At 49.4% G+C, this 19,288-nt stretch overlaps 2 protein-coding genes across 6 annotated transcripts in view; one reads left to right on the top strand and one right to left on the bottom strand.

The window, feature by feature from the left end:
* Positions 1 to 2,120: 2,120 nt before the first annotated feature.
* Positions 2,121 to 9,063, top strand: PRRT1B (proline rich transmembrane protein 1B). Its single transcript, XM_075260290.1, has 4 exons — positions 2,121 to 2,838; positions 7,102 to 7,415; positions 8,048 to 8,179; positions 8,769 to 9,063. The coding sequence occupies exons 1-4, from the start codon at positions 2,826 to 2,828 to the stop codon at positions 8,913 to 8,915; spliced, it is 606 nt and encodes a 201-aa protein (XP_075116391.1). The 5' UTR covers positions 2,121 to 2,825; the 3' UTR covers positions 8,916 to 9,063.
* Positions 9,064 to 10,174: 1,111 nt separating this feature from the next.
* RAPGEF1 (Rap guanine nucleotide exchange factor 1) overlaps positions 10,175 to 19,288 on the bottom strand; it is a 35,560-nt gene continuing 26,446 nt past the window's right edge. For all 5 annotated transcript variants that reach the window (XM_075260263.1, XM_075260264.1, XM_075260265.1 and 2 more), the window contains 13 exons: positions 16,615 to 16,700; positions 15,281 to 15,404; positions 15,126 to 15,201; positions 14,395 to 14,479; positions 14,050 to 14,142; positions 13,596 to 13,784; positions 13,304 to 13,388; positions 13,128 to 13,222; positions 12,963 to 13,041; positions 12,555 to 12,656; positions 12,378 to 12,475; positions 12,165 to 12,293; positions 10,175 to 11,098 (listed from right to left, as the gene is read on the bottom strand). In XM_075260263.1, the coding sequence (XP_075116364.1) occupies positions 10,948 to 11,098; positions 12,165 to 12,293; positions 12,378 to 12,475; positions 12,555 to 12,656; positions 12,963 to 13,041; positions 13,128 to 13,222; positions 13,304 to 13,388; positions 13,596 to 13,784; positions 14,050 to 14,142; positions 14,395 to 14,479; positions 15,126 to 15,201; positions 15,281 to 15,404; positions 16,615 to 16,700 (1,392 nt within the window). In that variant the 3' untranslated portion in view covers positions 10,175 to 10,947. The remainder of the gene's footprint in view (positions 11,099 to 12,164; positions 12,294 to 12,377; positions 12,476 to 12,554; positions 12,657 to 12,962; positions 13,042 to 13,127; positions 13,223 to 13,303; positions 13,389 to 13,595; positions 13,785 to 14,049; positions 14,143 to 14,394; positions 14,480 to 15,125; positions 15,202 to 15,280; positions 15,405 to 16,614; positions 16,701 to 19,288) is intronic.

The raw sequence follows: 19,288 nt of genomic DNA, 5'->3' as shown, positions 1-19,288 counted from the left end.
TGTAATGTATGTACACAGTGACTGCACCAGCAGAATAGTGAGCGCAGCTCTGGGGTATAATACAGGATAGGTAATGTAATGTATGTACACAGTGACTGCACCAGCAGAATAGTGAGCGCAGCTCTGGGGTATAATACAGGATAGGTAATGTAATGTATGTACACAGTGACTGCACCAGCAGAATAGTGAGCGCAGCTCTGGGGTATAATACAGGATAGGTAATGTAATGTATGTACACAGTGACCAGCAGAATAGTGAGTGCAGCTCTGGAGTATAATACAGGATAAGTAATGTAATGTATGTACACAGTGACCAGCAGAATAGTGAGTGCAGCTCTGGAGTATAATACAGGATAAGTAATGTAATGTATGTACACAGTGACTGTACCAGCAGAATAGTGAGCGCAGCTGTGGAGTATAATACAGGATAAGTAATGTAATGTATGTACACAGTGACCAGCAGAATAGTGAGCGCAGCTCTGGAGTATAATACAGGATAAGTAATGTAATGTATGTACACAGTGACTGTACCAGCAGAATAGTGAGCGCAGCTCTGGAGTGTGATACAGGATAAGTAATGTAATGTATGTACACAGTGACTGTACCAGCAGAATAGTGAGCGCAGCTCTGGAGTATAATACAGGATAAGTAATGCAATGTATGTACACAACGACTGTACCAGCAGAATAGTGAGCGCAGCTCAGGAGTATAATACAGGATAAGTAATGTAATGTATGTACACAGTGACTGTACCAGCAGAACAGTGAGCGCAGCTCTAGAGTATAATACAGGATAAGTAATGTAATGTATGTACACAGTGACTGCACCAGCAGAATGGTGAGCGCAGCTCTGGAGTATAATACAGGATAAGTAATGTAATGTATGTACACAGTGACTGCACCAGCAGAATAGTGAGCGCAGCTCTGGAGTATAATACAGGATAAGTAATGTAATGTATGTACACAGTGACTGTACCAGCAGAACAGTGAGCGCAGCTCTGGAGTAGAATACAGGATATAACACAGGATCTGTATAACTGAACACAAGGATTTGCACTTTACAAAACAGAAGTTTCTCCGCACACTTTGTGCCACCTTTGCGCTAACCTCAGTGGTTCCTGTTCCTTTAAGATGGCGCCCTATTTTCATCCTTTGTCCTCAAGGCAATAAAACAATAAATGTCCGATGTGTTAGCCTTCAGGAGAGGGCGCCGCCCGGGAAGACATTCACATACGAGGAAGAGGAGGTGGACTTGAAAGGTCAAGATCATCTTCCAGCTTTCCCAGAGCCCTGAATGGTAAAGCTGTTTAGGGCTCGCTATCCATTCCTGAATGACCCCAGTGCAGTTATACCGCCATATTGGTCATCACTTAGTTTCCCCTGAAACACAGAACTAAATCTTTCACGACTTGCCAGTAAATGAGGTCTCAAGGACGTGAATCTGTCAGTGACTGGTCAGGATATGAGCGCTGCTCTGGGGCTGACACCGCTTATCTGCTGTGTGACCTCGAGATGACAAGAACGTAGAATGTGACTGTTCTGTGTTTGTGGGAACGTCCATGATTCCCATCTACAGAGCGGGCCGTAGGTTATAGAAAGGGCTCACCCTGACCTAATATTTCACACAGCTGAGGGTTTGTTTCAGTTGTGTCCACTCCAGACAAGGCTTAAGGATGATACATCAATGCAGGTAAAATACAATAAACAGGTCAGAAAAAAAATAATTCCTTGATGCTGAGTTCACACCTGCACTTGAGTTTCCGTTCTTCGGGTTCACTTGGCGACCTGAAAAACAGAAACCCAATCTGCTTAGAATGTGGTTACCCGTAAGGGTGCATTCACACTGAGTAAACGCTAGCTTATTTTGTAGAGTAAAATTACACTTGTAAATTTTGCTATCCCATTGACTTCAATGATATTTTTTTACAAGTGTAAAAATACGCCAGTAAAAAATACGCCTGTAAAAAATACGCCTGTAAAAATACGCCTGTAAAATGTCATTGAAGTCAATGGGATAGCAAAATTTACAAGTGTAATTTTACTCTACAAAATAAGCTAGCGTTTACTCAGTGTGAATGCACCCTAACAATGGAGCAGGCCCTATGGAGTGAATGGGGGTCAGCCTGGGAAGAATGTGGAGAGAAAAATCCTGCTTGCAGGAATGGAGACCGAGCACTAGTGTGAGCCCAGCCTTAGCTCAGTCCTATCCGGTCTCCATCAGGGCCCGGCGCAGAGGACGGCCTGGAACTTGTTAAGCCTTTGCCGATCCGGGATGTCTCAGCCTGGACCACACACAGGTGACTGCAGCCCGTCACACCCGAACAGACATGACCGACAACTCCCCTATGGATGGGGTGACAGTGGGGGCCAGGGAAGTGACACTACTACAGCAGGGGTCTTACCCCGACCACCAGGAGGGCGCCACCTCTGCTCCTTACAGCTTGGCTACAGATTACTGTGACATATGGGCTGTGACATAACCCCGTACCACCCTCCTAGCCGACCTACCTCCACCCTTTGTACCATGGTGGCATTGAGTGAAGTGGTACTGCCAGCCTTCCCTGTGAGCTCAGCAGCCGGAGCTCAGCTCCTATTTACACAGCCGTCCGCAAACAGCCCTGTCAATTATTAATAGGCCAGGTGAGAGCCAGAAAACTGAGACCCGGAGAGAAGGCAGAGGAAGAAGCCGGAGAGCGCGCCGGGCAGCAGGGGAAGGATGAGCCAGCCTGCGGGCCAACAGGGCCAGGATTAATGACAAGAGGAGGATAAACCTCATCATCATAACTTACTCCAAGTCCCAGGCAAGGAGTGTCAAGACAGCGGGGCTATGGCCACTACAGGTACAGGGGGATGTGAGGGACAAGACAGCGGGGTTATGGCCACTCCAGGTACAGGGGGATGTGGGGGACAAGACGGCGGGGCTATGGCCACCACAGGTACAGGAGGATGTGGGGACAAGACGGCGGGGCTATGGCCACCACAGGTACAGGAGGATGTGGGGACAAGACGGCGGGGTTATGGCCACCACAGGTACAGAGGGATGTGGGGACAAGACGGCGGGGCTATGGCCACCACAGGTACAGAGGGATGTGGGGACAAGACGGCGGGGCCATGGCCACTACAGGTACAGGAGGATGTGGGGACAAGACGGCGGGGCCATGGCCACTACAGGTACAGGAGGATGTGGGGGACAAGACGGCGGGGCCATGGCCACTACAGGTACAGGAGGATGTGGGGACAAGACGGCGGGGCTATGGCCACCACAAGTACAGGAGGATGTGGGGGACAAGACGGCGGGGCTATGGCCACCACAGGTACAGAGGGATGTGGGGGACAAGACGGCGGGGCCATGGCCACTACAGGTACAGGGGGATGTGAGGGACAAGACAGAGGGGCTATGGCCACTACAGGTACAGAGGGATGTGGGGGACAAGACGGCGGGGCTATGGCCACTACAGGTACAGGGGGATGTGAGGGACAAGACAGAGGGGCTATGGCCACTACAGGTACAGAGGGATGTGGGGGACAAGACGGCGGGGCTATGGCCACTACAGGTACAGAGGGATGTGGGGGACAAGACGGCGGGGCCATGGCCACTCCAGGTACAGGAGGATGTGGGGACAAGACGGCGGGGCCATGGCCACCACAGGTACAGGAGGATGTGGGGGACAAGACGGCGGGGCTATGGCCACTACAGGTACAGGGGGATGTGAGGGACAAGACGGCGGGGCTATGGACACCACAGGTACAGAGGGATGTGGGGGACAAGACGGCGGGGCTATGGCCACCACAGGTACAGAGGGATGTGGGGGACAAGACGGCGGGGCTATGGCCACCACAGGTACAGAGGGATGTGGGGGACAAGACGGCGGGGCTATGGCCACCACAGGTACAGAGGGATGTGGGGGACAAGACGGCGGGGCTATGGCCACTACAGGTACAGGAGGATGTGGGGGACAAGACAGCGGGGCTATGGCCACCACAGGTACAGAGGGATGTGGGGGACAAGACAGCGGGGCTATGGCCACCACAGGTACAGAGGGATGTGGGGACAAGACGGCGGGGCCATGGCCACTACAGGTACAGGAGGATGTGGGGACAAGACAGCGGGGCTATGGCCACCACAGGTACAGAGGGATGTGGGGACAAGACGGCGGGGCTATGGCCACTACAGGTACAGAGGGATGTGGGGGACAAGACAGCGGGGCTATGGCCACTCCAGGTACAGGGGGATGTGGGGACAAGACAGCGGGGCTATGGCCACTCCAGGTAAGCGATCTGGGCTGCAGCATCTGGGCAGGGGAGAGGAGCCGGTCAGGTCTTCAGCCCAGACTGATCAGTCCTTATTCATATGGATATATTAGAGGACACATTATACTACATATTGTCTGACAACCACAGGGAACTGCAGATCACGGGGCTTCAACCTGTTGAACTACAACTCCCAGCAGGGCTTTTATGTAATTCCCTTACCTATTACAAAGGTGAGCCTACACTGTGCAGGTATCAGGAGGTCCAGCCAGGACAGGAGTTGGGGGGTAGACTTTCATTTCTTTGTGACTAGTAAGATGTTGAGGTCTGACAAATACAAACATACTGATCCATAGTATAGGAACAGAAATGGTTAAAAATGGTGGAACTATAAGAGAGGAATCAGCGGTAAATGTCTCCTATATAACATAAGAAAGGACCTGACAACTCTGACAACAGCTTCTACTTTGTTACTGAAATAGAGAGAAGTTGTCAGAGCCACCAGTGACTATAAGGACAGGTAACAAATATAATTACTGTCAGACAAATATGATCATGGAGAAAGACCGTACAACACCTCCTGTCACTCATCAACACAAGTCACAAGAAGCCGGCCTCTCCTGACATGGCTGATAACAGATAGTAATAGATTGTATTCCCCTGTCCTACAGTTGGCCTCTCCTGACATGGCTGATAACAGATAGTAATAGATTGTATTCCCCTGTCCTACAGTCGGCCTCTCCCCTCCTGACATGGCTGATAACAGATAGTAATAGACTGTATTCCCCTGTCCTACAGTCGGCCTCTCCCCTCCAGACATGGCTGATAACAGATAGTAATAGATTGTATTCTCCGTCCTACAGTCGGCCTCTCCCCTCCTGACATGGCTGATAACAGATAGTAATAGATTGTATTCCCCTGTCCTACAGTCGGCCTCTCCTCTCCTGACATGGCTGATAACAGATAGTAATAGATTGTATTCTCCTGTCCTACAGTCGGCCTCTCCTCTCCTGACATGGCTGATAACAGATAGTAATAGATTGTATTCCCCTGTCCTACAGTCGGCCTCTCCCCTCCTGACATGGCTGATAACAGATAGTAATAGATTGTATTCCCCTGTCCTATAGTCGGCCTCTCCTGACATGGCTGATAACAGATAGTAATAGATTGTATTCCCCTGTCCTACAGTCGGCCTCTCCTGACATGGCTGATAACAGATAGTAATAGATTGTATTCACTTGACCTATGCTCTGCATTACTCTCCAGACAGAAGAGTTATAACAAGATAGGGGGCGCTCTTGTTTACATGTCCATCTCAAACATATTTTAACTGTTTTATGGCTTCAGGTTCTCTGCACTGTGTTCACACCTTTAGCCCTCACATCCCCACCCGCCAGAGCAGAAAGAACTTAACCCTATAACCTCCATTTAATGATTGTAATGTACAAAGGAAAGTTTATCGGAATCAAGACCTGATCAGTAATGCAAGTCACAATATACAATATATAATGTGGGCAATGGGAGCGGTATTATATTAGTTATACTCTTGTATATAGGATCAGTATAAGGGTGCATTCACACTAAGTATACGCTGAGCTGATTCTGATACACGTGTATCACATTGAAACCAATAGGGAAAAAAGCAGCCCATTCATTTCAATGGGGAGCGCTCATAGGCCGGCTCCCATTGAAATGAATGGGATCTGCTTTGTACGCGCTGATTCTGAATGTGTTTTATGTTCAGAATCAGCTCAGCGTATACTTAGTGTGAATGCACCCTTATAGTAGTTATATTCTTGTACATAGGAGGTAGATTACATTGTCACTAACAATAAGATAATTTACCTTCGCACTTCTCAGCGATTTCCTTGCAAATCATTTAATCCTATAGGGAGGGAGCAGCAGAGATTACAGCAGATTATAGGGGCCCACATAATCCCATGCGGTATAGCTTCTTCTCCTTTCAGCTTCTTCTCCTTCCAGATTGCGATAAATAGTTAGAATTGGTTTTCGGGAAAGCTGGGTGACTACCACTATGACTTCCCAAAGATCTCTGATGGATTGTCACGCAGCTTTTGCAGAGTCCAGAGAGTGTTAACCAGGTAAAATTGTCATTGTATGTCTTGGAAAGCTGAACAGAAGCGCATAGCGGTGGTCAACCAGCTCTCCCAGCATCCTGAAAAGCAATCCTTACAGATAAAGACTACAACCTTCCAGAAACAGCGCCACAAAGACACACAGGTTGTATCTGGTATTGAAGCTTCATTAAAGTGAATAGAACCAAGCTGTAACACCAGACACATCCTGTGGACAGTGGTGGCGCTGTTTCTAGAGGAAAGCCTTGTATTTCTAATCCTGGACGTGTCACGGCAGATTTCGCACATACGTGAAATCTTTACTGTAAACAAAGAGCGGTCAGTGGATGTTTATACAGCACAAGCTGCAGAACAAACACAGAATCTTATCAGTAAAGAAGAGAAAATAACCCGAGAGCAAAGGTGGCGGCCACGGAAAGTTATTACCCCTGACGGGGGCGAGAACATGACGGAAATCTGATAGGAGGCCAAAATAACAGCGACAATCTAGCCATAAAACCGAGGCGCCCAGTCCTAGGTCAGTCAGGAACAGCTCAAGGTTGAAAACCAGTCCGTGTCACAGCTGAGGGTTTGTTACAGTGTGAGCAGTCTTCTGTGGTCTCCGGGCTGGTACATTGTAACTATCAGGACAGGAGAAGGGCTGTCTAAACTAATGCACAGGAACAAACCCCCTGCTGTGAGATGTGTTGTTACAGTGTACACTGACTTGCATTGTATTCATTTTCAGCATAGTAACCCCAATATTTTTTTCTGCAGACATTGAGGCTCCGATCCAGGAGGAAGAGGAAAGAAGCATCGCAGCGGCAGAAATAAGCCAAAGAGCTAACACTCCTGGAGACGAGCAGCCCAAGACGACATCCGAGGAGCCCAAAGGGATAGAGAATGTGGGATTTGTTGGGGACCCCCCTCCATACTCCCCCCCGGACCCAAAGATCGCTCACCTGCTGTATCCAAGTTACCCACCAGCCAACTACTCGGGGAACATGCCCGTCTACTACCAGTCCAGAGCCGCCATGTCCACCGTCTACACTCAACCCAACCTGCCGCCTGGCTCCTACCCCTACATCATAGTAAGTCACCTATCTCGCCCTGGGAAAGCTGTGTGACCACCAATATGGATTCTATTACAGTTCTCCAGACTCCTGAAGGGCCAAACTATGCGTCATTGTCCAGACCTGATACTCAGGATTCTGGTAAAGTTGGGTGACCAACAATATGGCCTCCATTATAAGTCTCAGAGTATTCACCCAACTTTACCAGACTCCTGAATGGCGAACCAATATCTCCATACTCAGGGATAACCCTTATGTGAGACGTTCCCAATGTCCAGTCCTCTAGGGTTAATGATGGCCGCCCCCGCAGCGCTTCATAGAGCACCCCCATGCGTTGCGTCGTTGGCTCTGCGCGCTCCTCAGGTACATGAAGGGTTAACTACACCTTCTATGAGAAATAAAGAGGAAATAAGATCTCGGCGGCTCCTTGGCCTGGCAGGTCCTGAATTATTAATGCCCACATGATCCTGTGTAGCTCCTGTGAAACTGCCCAAAAGATGGCCCCGTCCTCCGTATCGATGTACGGAACATAGAGGTGGTAAGAGGGCGCCAATGTCTGCGGGTCACACTGAGGATTTAGTAGCCACCTCCAGTCCACAGGGCAGGGGTAGGTTTGGGGTGTTGCTGATGCCACCATTGCTTCCTTGCAGAATGACAGCTCCCTGGGGATGGCGCCATCGCAGCCCGAAGCGCGGACCAAGGACTACATGGTGGAGTCGGTGCTAGTGACTTTCTTCTGCTGCTTCTTGACAGGGATCATCGCCGTGGTCTATTCACATGAGGTAAGGCACGGGGGTGGAGACTCGCCTTAAAGGGGAACTCCATCAATCCTAACACTGAATCTCACCATTGTCAGCCTGCACAGAGCCTTGTCCCATGAGTCAGTAGCGGAGAATCCCTTTAAATCCGCGTCCTGTGAGATTTCATGGCGGCCGCACCAAATACACAGCGACGACTAAATCACAGATCAGATGTAAATTATTCAGGAAAGAAAAAGCAAAACGACCTGTCAGAATAACATATACACCATAGAATATTAATGGGGGGAGTGGTAACAGGATCCGGGCCGAGCCACTGCCGCATTAACCCTGCAATGACCACAGGTACCACTCCCTATATAAAGTCTAACAATCTGCACGCTCATCCACAACCTGTTGCACACTACAACCCCCATCATGCAGTGGATCAGTAATCCCAGTCTGACTCTCCGGCTGTTGCATGCTGGTCGTTGCAGTTTTGCAGCAGTTGGTGATCACAGGATGTGTCAGTGGTAATACTAGGCTAGGTGTACAGCGCCCCCTAGTGGCAGACTCCCCACATACACATCTCTGAGTCCGCTCCGTCTCACCCACCTGTCTCTTCCCTCTCCAGACCCGCGTGGCGCTGAGCAGAGGCGACATCCTGCAGGCTCAGGAGTCCTCCCGCAAGGCTCGCTCCCTGGTCCTCTTCAGCCTGCTCTTCGGGGTCTTCATCTCGGTCAGCTGGATCATTTACGTGGTCGTGACAATCTTCTTATGATGGAGGACTAGAAAGAGAAACTTCTGCAGAGACTAAATATTACTCCTGGCCCTAATCGGCCCCTCAGGGGGTGACCGGATACTCGGACACATCGCCGCTGTGTATATGTACAGGACACATGGAAATACATTGTATCTTTTTTAATTTACCTGCACTTCCTGGTGTTCACTGAGGGGGCGCCATTGTGATCAGTTTACTCTTCAGGACCCCTGCTTGCTGCCTGCGTATAGTAACCAGCTGAGGCTGAGCAGACCTATTACTAGGACTAGACTCACTGTGACCAACATTCAGCTGTACATTGTCAGAGCTCAGACAAACACCACAAACCCAGAAATAGCAACATTATACAGAACCTGTGGCTGTCCTGGCGTACAGAAGCAAATCTAGATCCACTACAGCGCCACCTCTGCCTACAGGTTGTGTGCAGTATTGCAGTTTAGTCTCCTTCTCTTTACTATAACTAGATAACTCACAGACAGGTGGCGCCGTCTGCAAACAAAAGCAGCCATGTTTATCTAACCAGGCACAACCCCTTTAAGGCCGCAGCAGGAAAAAAAACAAAACGCAGAGGAAACATGTTACTTTCCCTGCGAGTTTTCCCCTGCGGACTCTCTGTCTCTGTTACAGGGAAGGCGCCGGCGTTTCCATCAGTATAACTGACCTGCTGCGATTTACAAAGACGTGACTGACATTTCTGCAACATATGGATTAGCCGGAGTCCTGTGCAGCAACTGGAAAACGCGCTTTTTTTGTGGCATTTATGCTACGTGGAGCTCCAGCCTAAAGGTGAATGTAAAAACAGCAAACACACTTACATACAGCGCCCCCTGCTGGAACAGATATGAACTACAACACAAGGCAGATTATCACAGCTTAGTCCAGACACTTACATACAGCGCCCCCTGCTGGAACAGATATGAACTACAACACAAGGCAGATTATCACAGCTTAGTCCAGAAATCCTAAAGAATTTAGACTTTAGAGGATGGAGCTTAAACAAGTGGTCAGGGCTCATCCAGCATCTATACAGGTGAGGGGGTGGGGCTTAAACAAGTGGGCAGGGCTCATCCAGCATCTATACACATGGAGGGGTGGGGCTTAAACAAGTGGGCAGGGCTTCTTCTGCAGCCAGTTACCTTACAGCCAGACCTAATGCATTTGTTCCATCCAGTCCTCCACTCCCATATCTGTGCAACTACAAGTCCCAGCACCCCCCACAGATCGCGGCTCACTGACCCCATAAACCTCAGCGACCTGTGTGCAAAAAAAAGTGAATTTCTTTTTATTTAAATTAACAATTCTTTAGTTTGGGGCGGTTTAGCACTAGACATGGACGCCATCACATGGGAGGACGAGAAGATTCCTTGCTCGACAAGCCAAGCCGTAAGGAACAAAGACATTGAAAACATTTATTTGGCCTCCTGTGAGGCGGCCCCCGGATAGTTGCCCTTATGCAGATGGCCGTACGCCCGGCTTTTCTATGTATATTACACGCTCAGTCTCTGGATACTTGTCATGCAACATCATAAAAAAAATATAATAATTATAATAATACATATCACATTGCGCCCCCTCCCCCTCCCAAAAACAACACTGATATTTACAGGAGCTGCTCGCTGCCGCCCTCTGCAGGGGGTTCTGGGTAAACACGGTGTCCAACATAAGCCAACCTTCTTGGCAAAAGAAAACAATGAGAAGTAAAACTTTGGGCTCCACATCAGGTGGCTTCTTTGCGGACGTTCAGGCCGCCGTGTCCCACCCTCCGGGGAAGTCGCAATGTCACAGCACAATATGTCTGCCGTTCCATAGATGTGTAAACAGATGGCACACAGTGTGGTGTTTGGCCACGGGATGGCGGTAAATCAGCGTAAGACGGCAGCAGGCGAGGCCAACCGCATCATTGGGAGGAGTCAGTGACAATAGGTAACCATGACGAATGACCCCCCGCCCCATCAGTCTCAGGGATCTCCCTTTCAGTCGGAGATCCCCTATATTCTGTGTCCGCGGGGCTGCGTCGCCCGCTCTCCCGGCTTTAGGTTTTCTCATCCCGTTCTGTCTTTCGCCTGGTGATGTTGCGAGGTTTGATTTTCAGCGAGAGCTCCCATAAAGCTTCTTCTGCCAGGTGGTCGCTGAAGTCATTGAAGAAAGAGATGATGTCATCGTTCCGGCGGACGTCGTAATGACTGCAAGGAGGAAATAGTCATAAAAACAGATTATATGGGGGATAAAGCAACTACACCAAGTGAGCGGACATGGATCAGCTACATTACTTTTAAATGGAACGTCCTGAAACCTTCTTACACGACCTCTGCTCGCAGTTGGTGAATGGAGACATCACAGCTGCACTATGGAGTCACAGGCAATGATCGGTGCTGTATCAACCTGTGACTTGCTGACCAATGGAAGTGGAGAAGTCGCAGGGCGATACGGCAAACTTTGGTCATGCAATGGGAACTACAGCCAAAGTGGCCATGTAGCAGAAATAACTGCACCGATAGGATTTACCTGCACTGATACATTGTAACAAATCAGTCTGGAAACCACAGGAGACTATGTGGACTGGAGATTTAGCAAACCCTCAGCTGTATCACTGTGCACATGTTCACTGACAGCAAGCAGAGATCCTGCGGAGATTCGGTCCATCCATATAGAAGGCTATGGTCACATCTGCAGCAGAGGTTCCCCCGACAGCAGCTAATAACATTGACTAGGTAAAAATACACCCGAGGGACCTCTCTATAATCTATAGGGTACAATACACTCCCCCCAGTAAGCCTGGTATATGTGGTCACCACCTTCAGACATCACATATCACATGAATACCCATCCCAAGAAGCCTTTGGCTGTGTTCACACTTGCATTGTTTTCATCTGATCTGTTCTGACAGGGATATTATCCCACCTACTCCTGTTATCTGACATGGATGGGTGATAATATGGCGCGTGTGTCTGATGTACTAGGGGCCCGGAGCGCCTGTCTGCAGGACGAAACGTCAGTCTTAATAAATCTGCCACAGTGGGGGTTTTGCTACATTATAACACTTTGCAGACATTGTAGCCAGAACAACCTTAACAATCATTGCCGCTTTAACCCTTTGGCCACTAGCACATGAGGGTACTAGGGGGCCATGTCTGGTGAGACATCATAGGGGTCCAGGAGTTGTGATCAGAGTCTATGAGATGGCAGGGGAGCCCTATAGATTATATAGTGTGCGGGGAGGAGGCGGAGTCAGTCCGATCCTTCACTTACACCTGCTGGAATCGCCTCATGCTGTCCAGGATGTTGAATTGCTGCCAGCGTTTGGAGAAGTTCACTTTCCCATCAATGTGGTCCGGATTCCCCAGGTGCACGAAGGTGAGATCCTGTAAGATCAGACCCCTGGAAGAAAGACAAAGGTACAATGTATGCAACGTCCATAATATCATGTGATCACAATGTATACAAAGCCTATGGCGTACTTACAGGTACGGTATACAGGGCGGCTCCACTTCAGACAGCGCGGCGCGGTAAGCCCGGAAGGAGGAGGAGCTGTCGATCAGGGTGCAATACTCAGCAAGACCCTGCAGGACACAAAGTCAGATTTAATACAGGCAAGTGTCAGACATGGCCGTCAGCAGAGAAGAGCGGCAGGAGCCTCACCTCAGACGTCTGCTTCTGCCACTCCAGCCGCCGGATGGGCGCAGAGTCCAGCGCGGACAGGATGGCGAGGTACGAGTTGAAGTTGTTAAGTTTCCTCAGATGCTATGAAGCAAAAAGCGACGATTACTCTGCATCTCTGCACATCCATATTGTCAGAATCTCAATAACTCTGCTTTATGTCAGAGAACGGGAATAGATTTACACCCAGAGGCTGAAGACAAGTCCCCAGCTAATCCTTATTACGGCAGAGGGTCTGCTGCAAAGTCATCTAGATACTGAGCAGGTCATAGCTTGATGTCACCAACCCCTTCTCTATGGTCACACTGTTGTTACTAGGTGGGTTCTATATTGGGGGAGCAAACACTAGGCAGCGACCATTTTCCCTTCATGTGATCGCCTGTCACTCACCTTCATAATTTTGATGAATTTTAGGAGCAATCTCTCTCGATCCTGCGCCTTCTCCTGCTGCATGATGATGGATCGCACCCTGGGGGGAGGGGTATGGCGGGATAAGTTAGCATACATGAACCTGCGCCGCTCTCATCGCTCCACACAACCGTCCACCTCTCTTACCAATAAGACATGTTGTTGAAATGCTCGGTGAACTGGGTCAGGTTTGGACTCTTCTCCTCGTTTTGTTCTTTTGCCCATAGCAGGACCTCAGGAATCTGTAATAGAGAAGACGTTGGGTTAGAACCGGTCCGTTGCCATCTACGACACCAGTAGAGCGCCACTGCCCACGTCCATACCTCAATCTTGTAGAATAGCTCGGCGTCCAGAAGGGTCAGCTGCTCCGCTATTTCATGACTGTGGAAATCGTGCAGCGTTCCTGGTCTGGGATAAGGACATAGAAGTCATCAGGTATATAGAAAAAGCAGACGTGTAAAGCATGGTGGACAATAGACCAGTAACCTTAGAAGTGGATACCACATGACAATAGACAATGCAGCTAAGCTGTAGCCACTGACTTAATGGGGGTCACGTGCTGACCTTAATACCCCATGAGGTAGTAGTGATCCATAATGTGGGAAACCCTCGTACCTGGCAGCCACCCCCCGGGCAGCCAGAGGCCTCAGTGCAGAGTTGCAATGGCTTTGCATTCTCTTGTTGTCCACTTTCTCTAAGATGTTCTTCCGCAGCACCCGGGCCAGGCTGAGCTCCCCTTTACACACCAGCCGGAATACCAACTCCATCAGCAGCTTCAGGATTTCATCTGTCAGCTCCACCAAGCTGCAGAGAGAAGAAAACCACAAGGTCAGGGCTCGGCCAATGGAAACTTCTGCAACCTCCTAATATATGGCACAGGAGGGGTGCAGAGCATGACCCTGATGTTCGGGAAGGAGGGGGATAAGTATTTGCTACACTGGCGATTTACCAAGTTTTTCCACCTACAAGGAATGGAGAGTGACAAGACTGAGTGTGGACGGGCGTCTATTATACAGGTAATGAGGGCAGAGGAGGAGACACTAACACCACGTCTGGCCACGTCACTTACCACAGCTCGTCCACCACTCTCACCAGCACAAAGAAGGTGTTTTTGCTCACTCGCTGCTTGAACGTGTCCTGGAAGTGACAAAATCTCTCATATGTGGAAAGAAGATAAGGAAATAAAATGGACAGTGCAAGAAAGAAGACCAATAACCCCGACATGACGGGCAGTGTACATGCTTGTGAGCTGCAGTTCATAATGGAGCCATGAGCTCAGAGACTGAGGAACCCGGACAGATCCAATGACTTAGAATGGAGTCTGAGGCTTCCTGTATGTGAAAAGCGCCCTACTATATGTACACACACACACACACACACACACACACACACACACACACACAGGAAAGGATATCTATACTGGAGCTTCTGAATCAGCTCCTCTGGTGAGATGAACGTCCGGTAAGTGGTCAGGAAGGCCTCACAGTACAGGACCAGATCTGTGGGGAGAGGAGGAAGACAACGCTCATCACACCAAGAAGGAAGAAGAAAAAGGGACAAGATCATACTGAACTGCGATGGAAAGACCAGGACAATACTGAGTTACATCCTGTATTATACTCCAGAGCTGCACTCACTATTCTGCTGGTACAGTCACTGTGTACATACATTACATTACTTATCCTGTATTATACTCCAGAGCTGCACTCACTATTCTGCTGGTACAGTCACTGTGTACATACATTACATTACTTATCCTGTATTATACTCCAGAGCTGCACTCACTATTCTGCTGGTACAGTCACTGTGTACATACATTACATTACTTATCCTGTATTATACTCCAGAGCTGCACTCACTATTCTGCTGGTACAGTCACTGTGTACATACATTACATTACTTATCCTGCATTATACTCCAGAGCTGCGCTCACTATTCTGCTGGTACAGTCACTGTGTACATACATTACTTATCATGTATTATACTCCAGAGCTGCACTCACTATTCTGCTGGTACAGTCACTGTGTACATACATTACATTACTTATCCTGTATTATACTCCAGAGCTGCGCTCACTATTCTGCTGGTCACTGTGTACATACATTATTATCCTGTACCGGTTGGAGTCTGTCTCTCTGCGCTCACCTTTGCGATCTGTCTCTGTGGCATGGACTAATAAGATGTCTCCAGAGCCGCCTCTCACATCTGGGCCATCGTCACCCTGCAGTTATAAAGATCAGTTATACATAAGCCTGCTGTCCCACTAGCGCCCCCTTCTGCTGTTACACCACCACATCTACCTCTTGTTTCAGAGTGAGCCGGGCCATGATCTCATTGTGATCCACCAGGGACAGCTCGTCGGTTTCCTCACTTTCTTCCGCCTCCTGCTCCTCCGGATCGAGACCTTCGGTAGAGTTCTGTGGCCTGACATAAGATTAGAGATCTGTAATAAACCTTCTATAAGACCTCTGCTTGCTGTCAGTGAATCCGGCAGTGCTCTGGTTCCCCATGTGGACATGAACAATGGAGATCCCCATCCACTAATGAAGCGGTAACCTGCAGAGCCCATAGACTGTAATGGGGTCCGCTCAGTGCCGCTCCATTTTATACTGCAACTGGCGGAGAGAAGAGTCCTCCATGCCAGACCTCTCTCTCTGCAGCGTCTCCTACAGAGTCTGAGCTGATACTTCTCACAGCTGAGGGTTTGTTACAATTGTATCCAGTCTAGATAATATTATGTGGACTCCAGACTGCTACACTGTAACAAACTATCAGGACAGGAGATGGCTGTGCACGGTTGTGGCTTCTTTAAGGAATCTTCACTAAAGTGACAACGCACTTCTCGTCATCAGTCGATATTCTGGGAGTTTCTCGCTATTTTGGCTTTCTGCGCCCCCTCCCCTGGATCACTGCAGACAGCAGCACAATGTGGAGGTGACGGACGATGCGGATTTTAGATAATAAGCTGTCTGTAGAATTGGGGTCCTTCGCGCTTCTTTGACGTCCCTACAATGGCTTCCATGGCGTCGCTCTACATGCAGGGGATCATTAAAGGGGAAGTGCTGAAAAATTATAGTGATCACATCTGACGGCGGCGAGGAGGAGAAGACAAAACTATCATGGCGGCTCCTACAGAGACTGCAGATTAGGAGATTAAAGCTTTCTACACCTTCAATAGAGAACAAGAGCTGCGGCCGCCCCCAACACCACGGCAAAAATAACCGCACAGAACCTGATAATAACGGGTGGTAACAGGTATGTACAATGTAGAGGTAGGCGGTCACAGCCACAAAATGGCAGAACATTGTCCAGAGCATCACACCGCCCAGACAGCAGCATCTTCCCGTAACGCCCCCTGCTGTCATCTCCTCTACAGGTAAGTGATGCACATGTACCGGACAGTCCACACAATGTAACACGGGATCCATCAGACCCAGAGACGTCTGCCATCACTCCAGGGTCCAGATGGGCACATAGCGTTCAATGTATTAGGTGAGGTCAGGGGTCAGCATGGAGGCTGTGACCGGTCAGTGACTACCCCATATACACAAGCTGTGATGTCCTGTGTGTACTGACCCTTATATCATAGTCAGCATGGCCGCTGTGACTACCCCAGGTCGCTGCAGGTACCTACCTTTCTGTGGTCTCGTTGCCCTCGCTCCCGGGCACACTGGGCTGTGATGAGGCTCTTTGGTGTCCGTCTCCAAGCAAAGGCGATTCCTGGAAGAAGAGGTCAGCGAGTTAGGAGGCGCCATCATAGTCTGAACTCCTCCCTACTCTACAGATAGGAATGATCTGACCCTTGTGTCTGTGATACTATTACCCGTCAGTGGAGCTTCTTGTAGTCGGATACATGTGGAGCATTGCTGGGGCCATTTCTAATATCATACACTTCCAGGCTCACTCTCTCCTCTGCTGCTGTTTACTGTGCCAAGGTCTACAGACTGACATCAACCAGATCAGGTCTGTCAATAGTTGGAAGGTCACTACACGGAGATCAATGACCGCCAGACACTGCTCTAGAGTAGTTCTCTGCAATTCCCGGCCTGTCCTGACACACATACTGGAGGTCACTGCAGCTCTATGCAACCCCCAGCCCCCATATAAACACAATACAATATCTATATACAAATATACGAACATCACTCATGGCGGCAAAACAGATGAGGAAGCACAAGCGCATTGCTAGCACCATGTTAATAGCAGTGGTGAGTAGGGACAGACATGTGCACATACAAGCAAGCACGATTACAACTCACAAGCGGTGCCGTCACGAGATGATGGGAGCAGAACCAGAGCCGAATCCAACCAGGTGACGATGCTAGAACATGCCTGGTGACCCAGTGCTCACATCTGCAAAGTGGACTGTCCACCTGGTGCAAACTTACACCCCAGCAAAGGCGTGTAGCCCGACCTCTGAGCCCCTCCCGGAGCCCCCACATGGAGCTCATGCAGCCGCATAGGTGGTGGGAGGATTAGAGGAGTACAACGATATCGATGTTACAAGACGCTGCTGCATTTCCTGCAATAAACCAGCTCATCCTAGTCTGTCACAACCCCAGGAGGACATTGGGGCCGAGGCGCCATCTTTGTACATCAGTGAGGTCAGCAGCTGCGTCCTCCAAGCAGCAGGGCCAAGACCTAGAACAGAAATCTACTTAGGGATGAAATGAGAGGTCTAAGGATAAAGCTGCAGCTATGGATCAGTAGTGACCCCAGGAAGGAGAAGAAAGCCCATCACTAGCCTGGGGAGACCATCACCATCTAATAAGGGAATGTTCACATGCAGCAGATCTGATAAACTATCCCGTACATGTGAACATGCCTGGTCCTGCAGAGGTTTATAACTATCCTAAGAAATCTCTGCTGTGTAGGAATATCCCTAAAACACCTACCTGAATACAATGTAAGCATGCCGGATGGACAAGGCGACGCTGCCCTTGAAGGTTACTATGGAATACGGGATACAACTGTATGTGGGTGGTCCCGGGACATCTGACCATGGTGACTACAGAGGGGACGTCATGAAAATGAAGATGGGATTTCCCCGGTAAGGTGCATGTGTCCCGTCCATGGTAAAATGGCACATAGATGACATCAGAGTCCTACCCAGGCAGCCATGGACCCATTCACTTCATTGAGTGATCTCAGACCACTAAACGCAGAGGAATAGGACCGGTCCTGAGTTTTGGGCTCACTGCGGTCTATATGGGCTTGAGATAATGCATGGGTCTGTATATGGGTCAGTGTGCAGAGCGCCTAGGTCCGTATATCACCAGGAGTGTAAGGAAGACGCTGAGAAAAAGAACAATCCGGAGCCCGCCCTGAATAATGGGCTAAACCCACCGCCATACTCACATGAGGCAACTAAAAGCTGCCGTGCAAGAGATGTGACCCTGCAACGTGTCGAGTATTGCGGCCCTATGAACCTTTGTACTAGAGGCCGGCAGAGAAGACCGGTGAGGGAAAAAAAAAAAAAAAAAAAGGAAGGATCACCCAATTCAAGGTTTTCCCCAGCGGATTGCAGAGGGCATGTCTGAACACCGCCGAGGAGAATCTGCCCAAAATGTGTTTATTTTTTTTTTCAAGCAGGAGTTCTTAGAGTATTGGCTGTAGGTGTCCTGATGACTGTAGTGGCGGGATCTCAAGTCACACCACCGGCCCATGGGCGTCCTGCTTTCACATCCACTTTGCAAAGAATTAGCCATCCACAAGTCCATGGTGGCTCCTCTAAGTGCGGGCTGTAGCCTAAGGGTGTGTTCACACTGGACTGGTACACTGAGGGAAAGTCATAGATATGAGCACATCACATTGTGCTGAGAAACGACTCTGGATTTGCCATGGGGTTACCATAGATTTCACCCTCTAGTTTATAATGGGCTAAATCCTACATCAGTGTCAGGTAACCGATGTACATAGCTGGTGACCTGAGGGCAGTGTCCACGACCCCCTATACACGACCCCCTATACACGACCCCCTATACACTCCTATAGGTCAGGCTGAGAACGCGCTCTCCGGTTACTGCGGTGCATTTACGTAAAATATAAAAGATTTCTCGATCTTGGTGAGACAATGGTGAGAGGTGATGGGTATTGTCATGCACAAACATGTTAATTTTAGTAAGTGCATTGGGGGGGGTTTAACCCTGGAGTCAGGTTAGTGTTGGGATGAGGTCAGCATCTTGAGGGTGGGTAGGATCATGCGGTGCATTGGATGGGCACAGCGGGGAGGACAGAGGGGCATGCGTTGCAAAAAATTTGAGCATGCAGCGGGCTGGGGTTTGGCCTTTAATACCCCCACTGTGCCC

The sequence above is a fragment of the Leptodactylus fuscus genome, chromosome 11 (assembly GCF_031893055.1).
Source record: "Leptodactylus fuscus isolate aLepFus1 chromosome 11, aLepFus1.hap2, whole genome shotgun sequence".
Lineage (NCBI taxonomy): Eukaryota > Metazoa > Chordata > Amphibia > Anura > Leptodactylidae > Leptodactylus > Leptodactylus fuscus.
The sequence above is the reverse complement of the archived record's forward strand: the minus strand, read 5'-3'. Positions and strand labels throughout refer to the sequence as shown.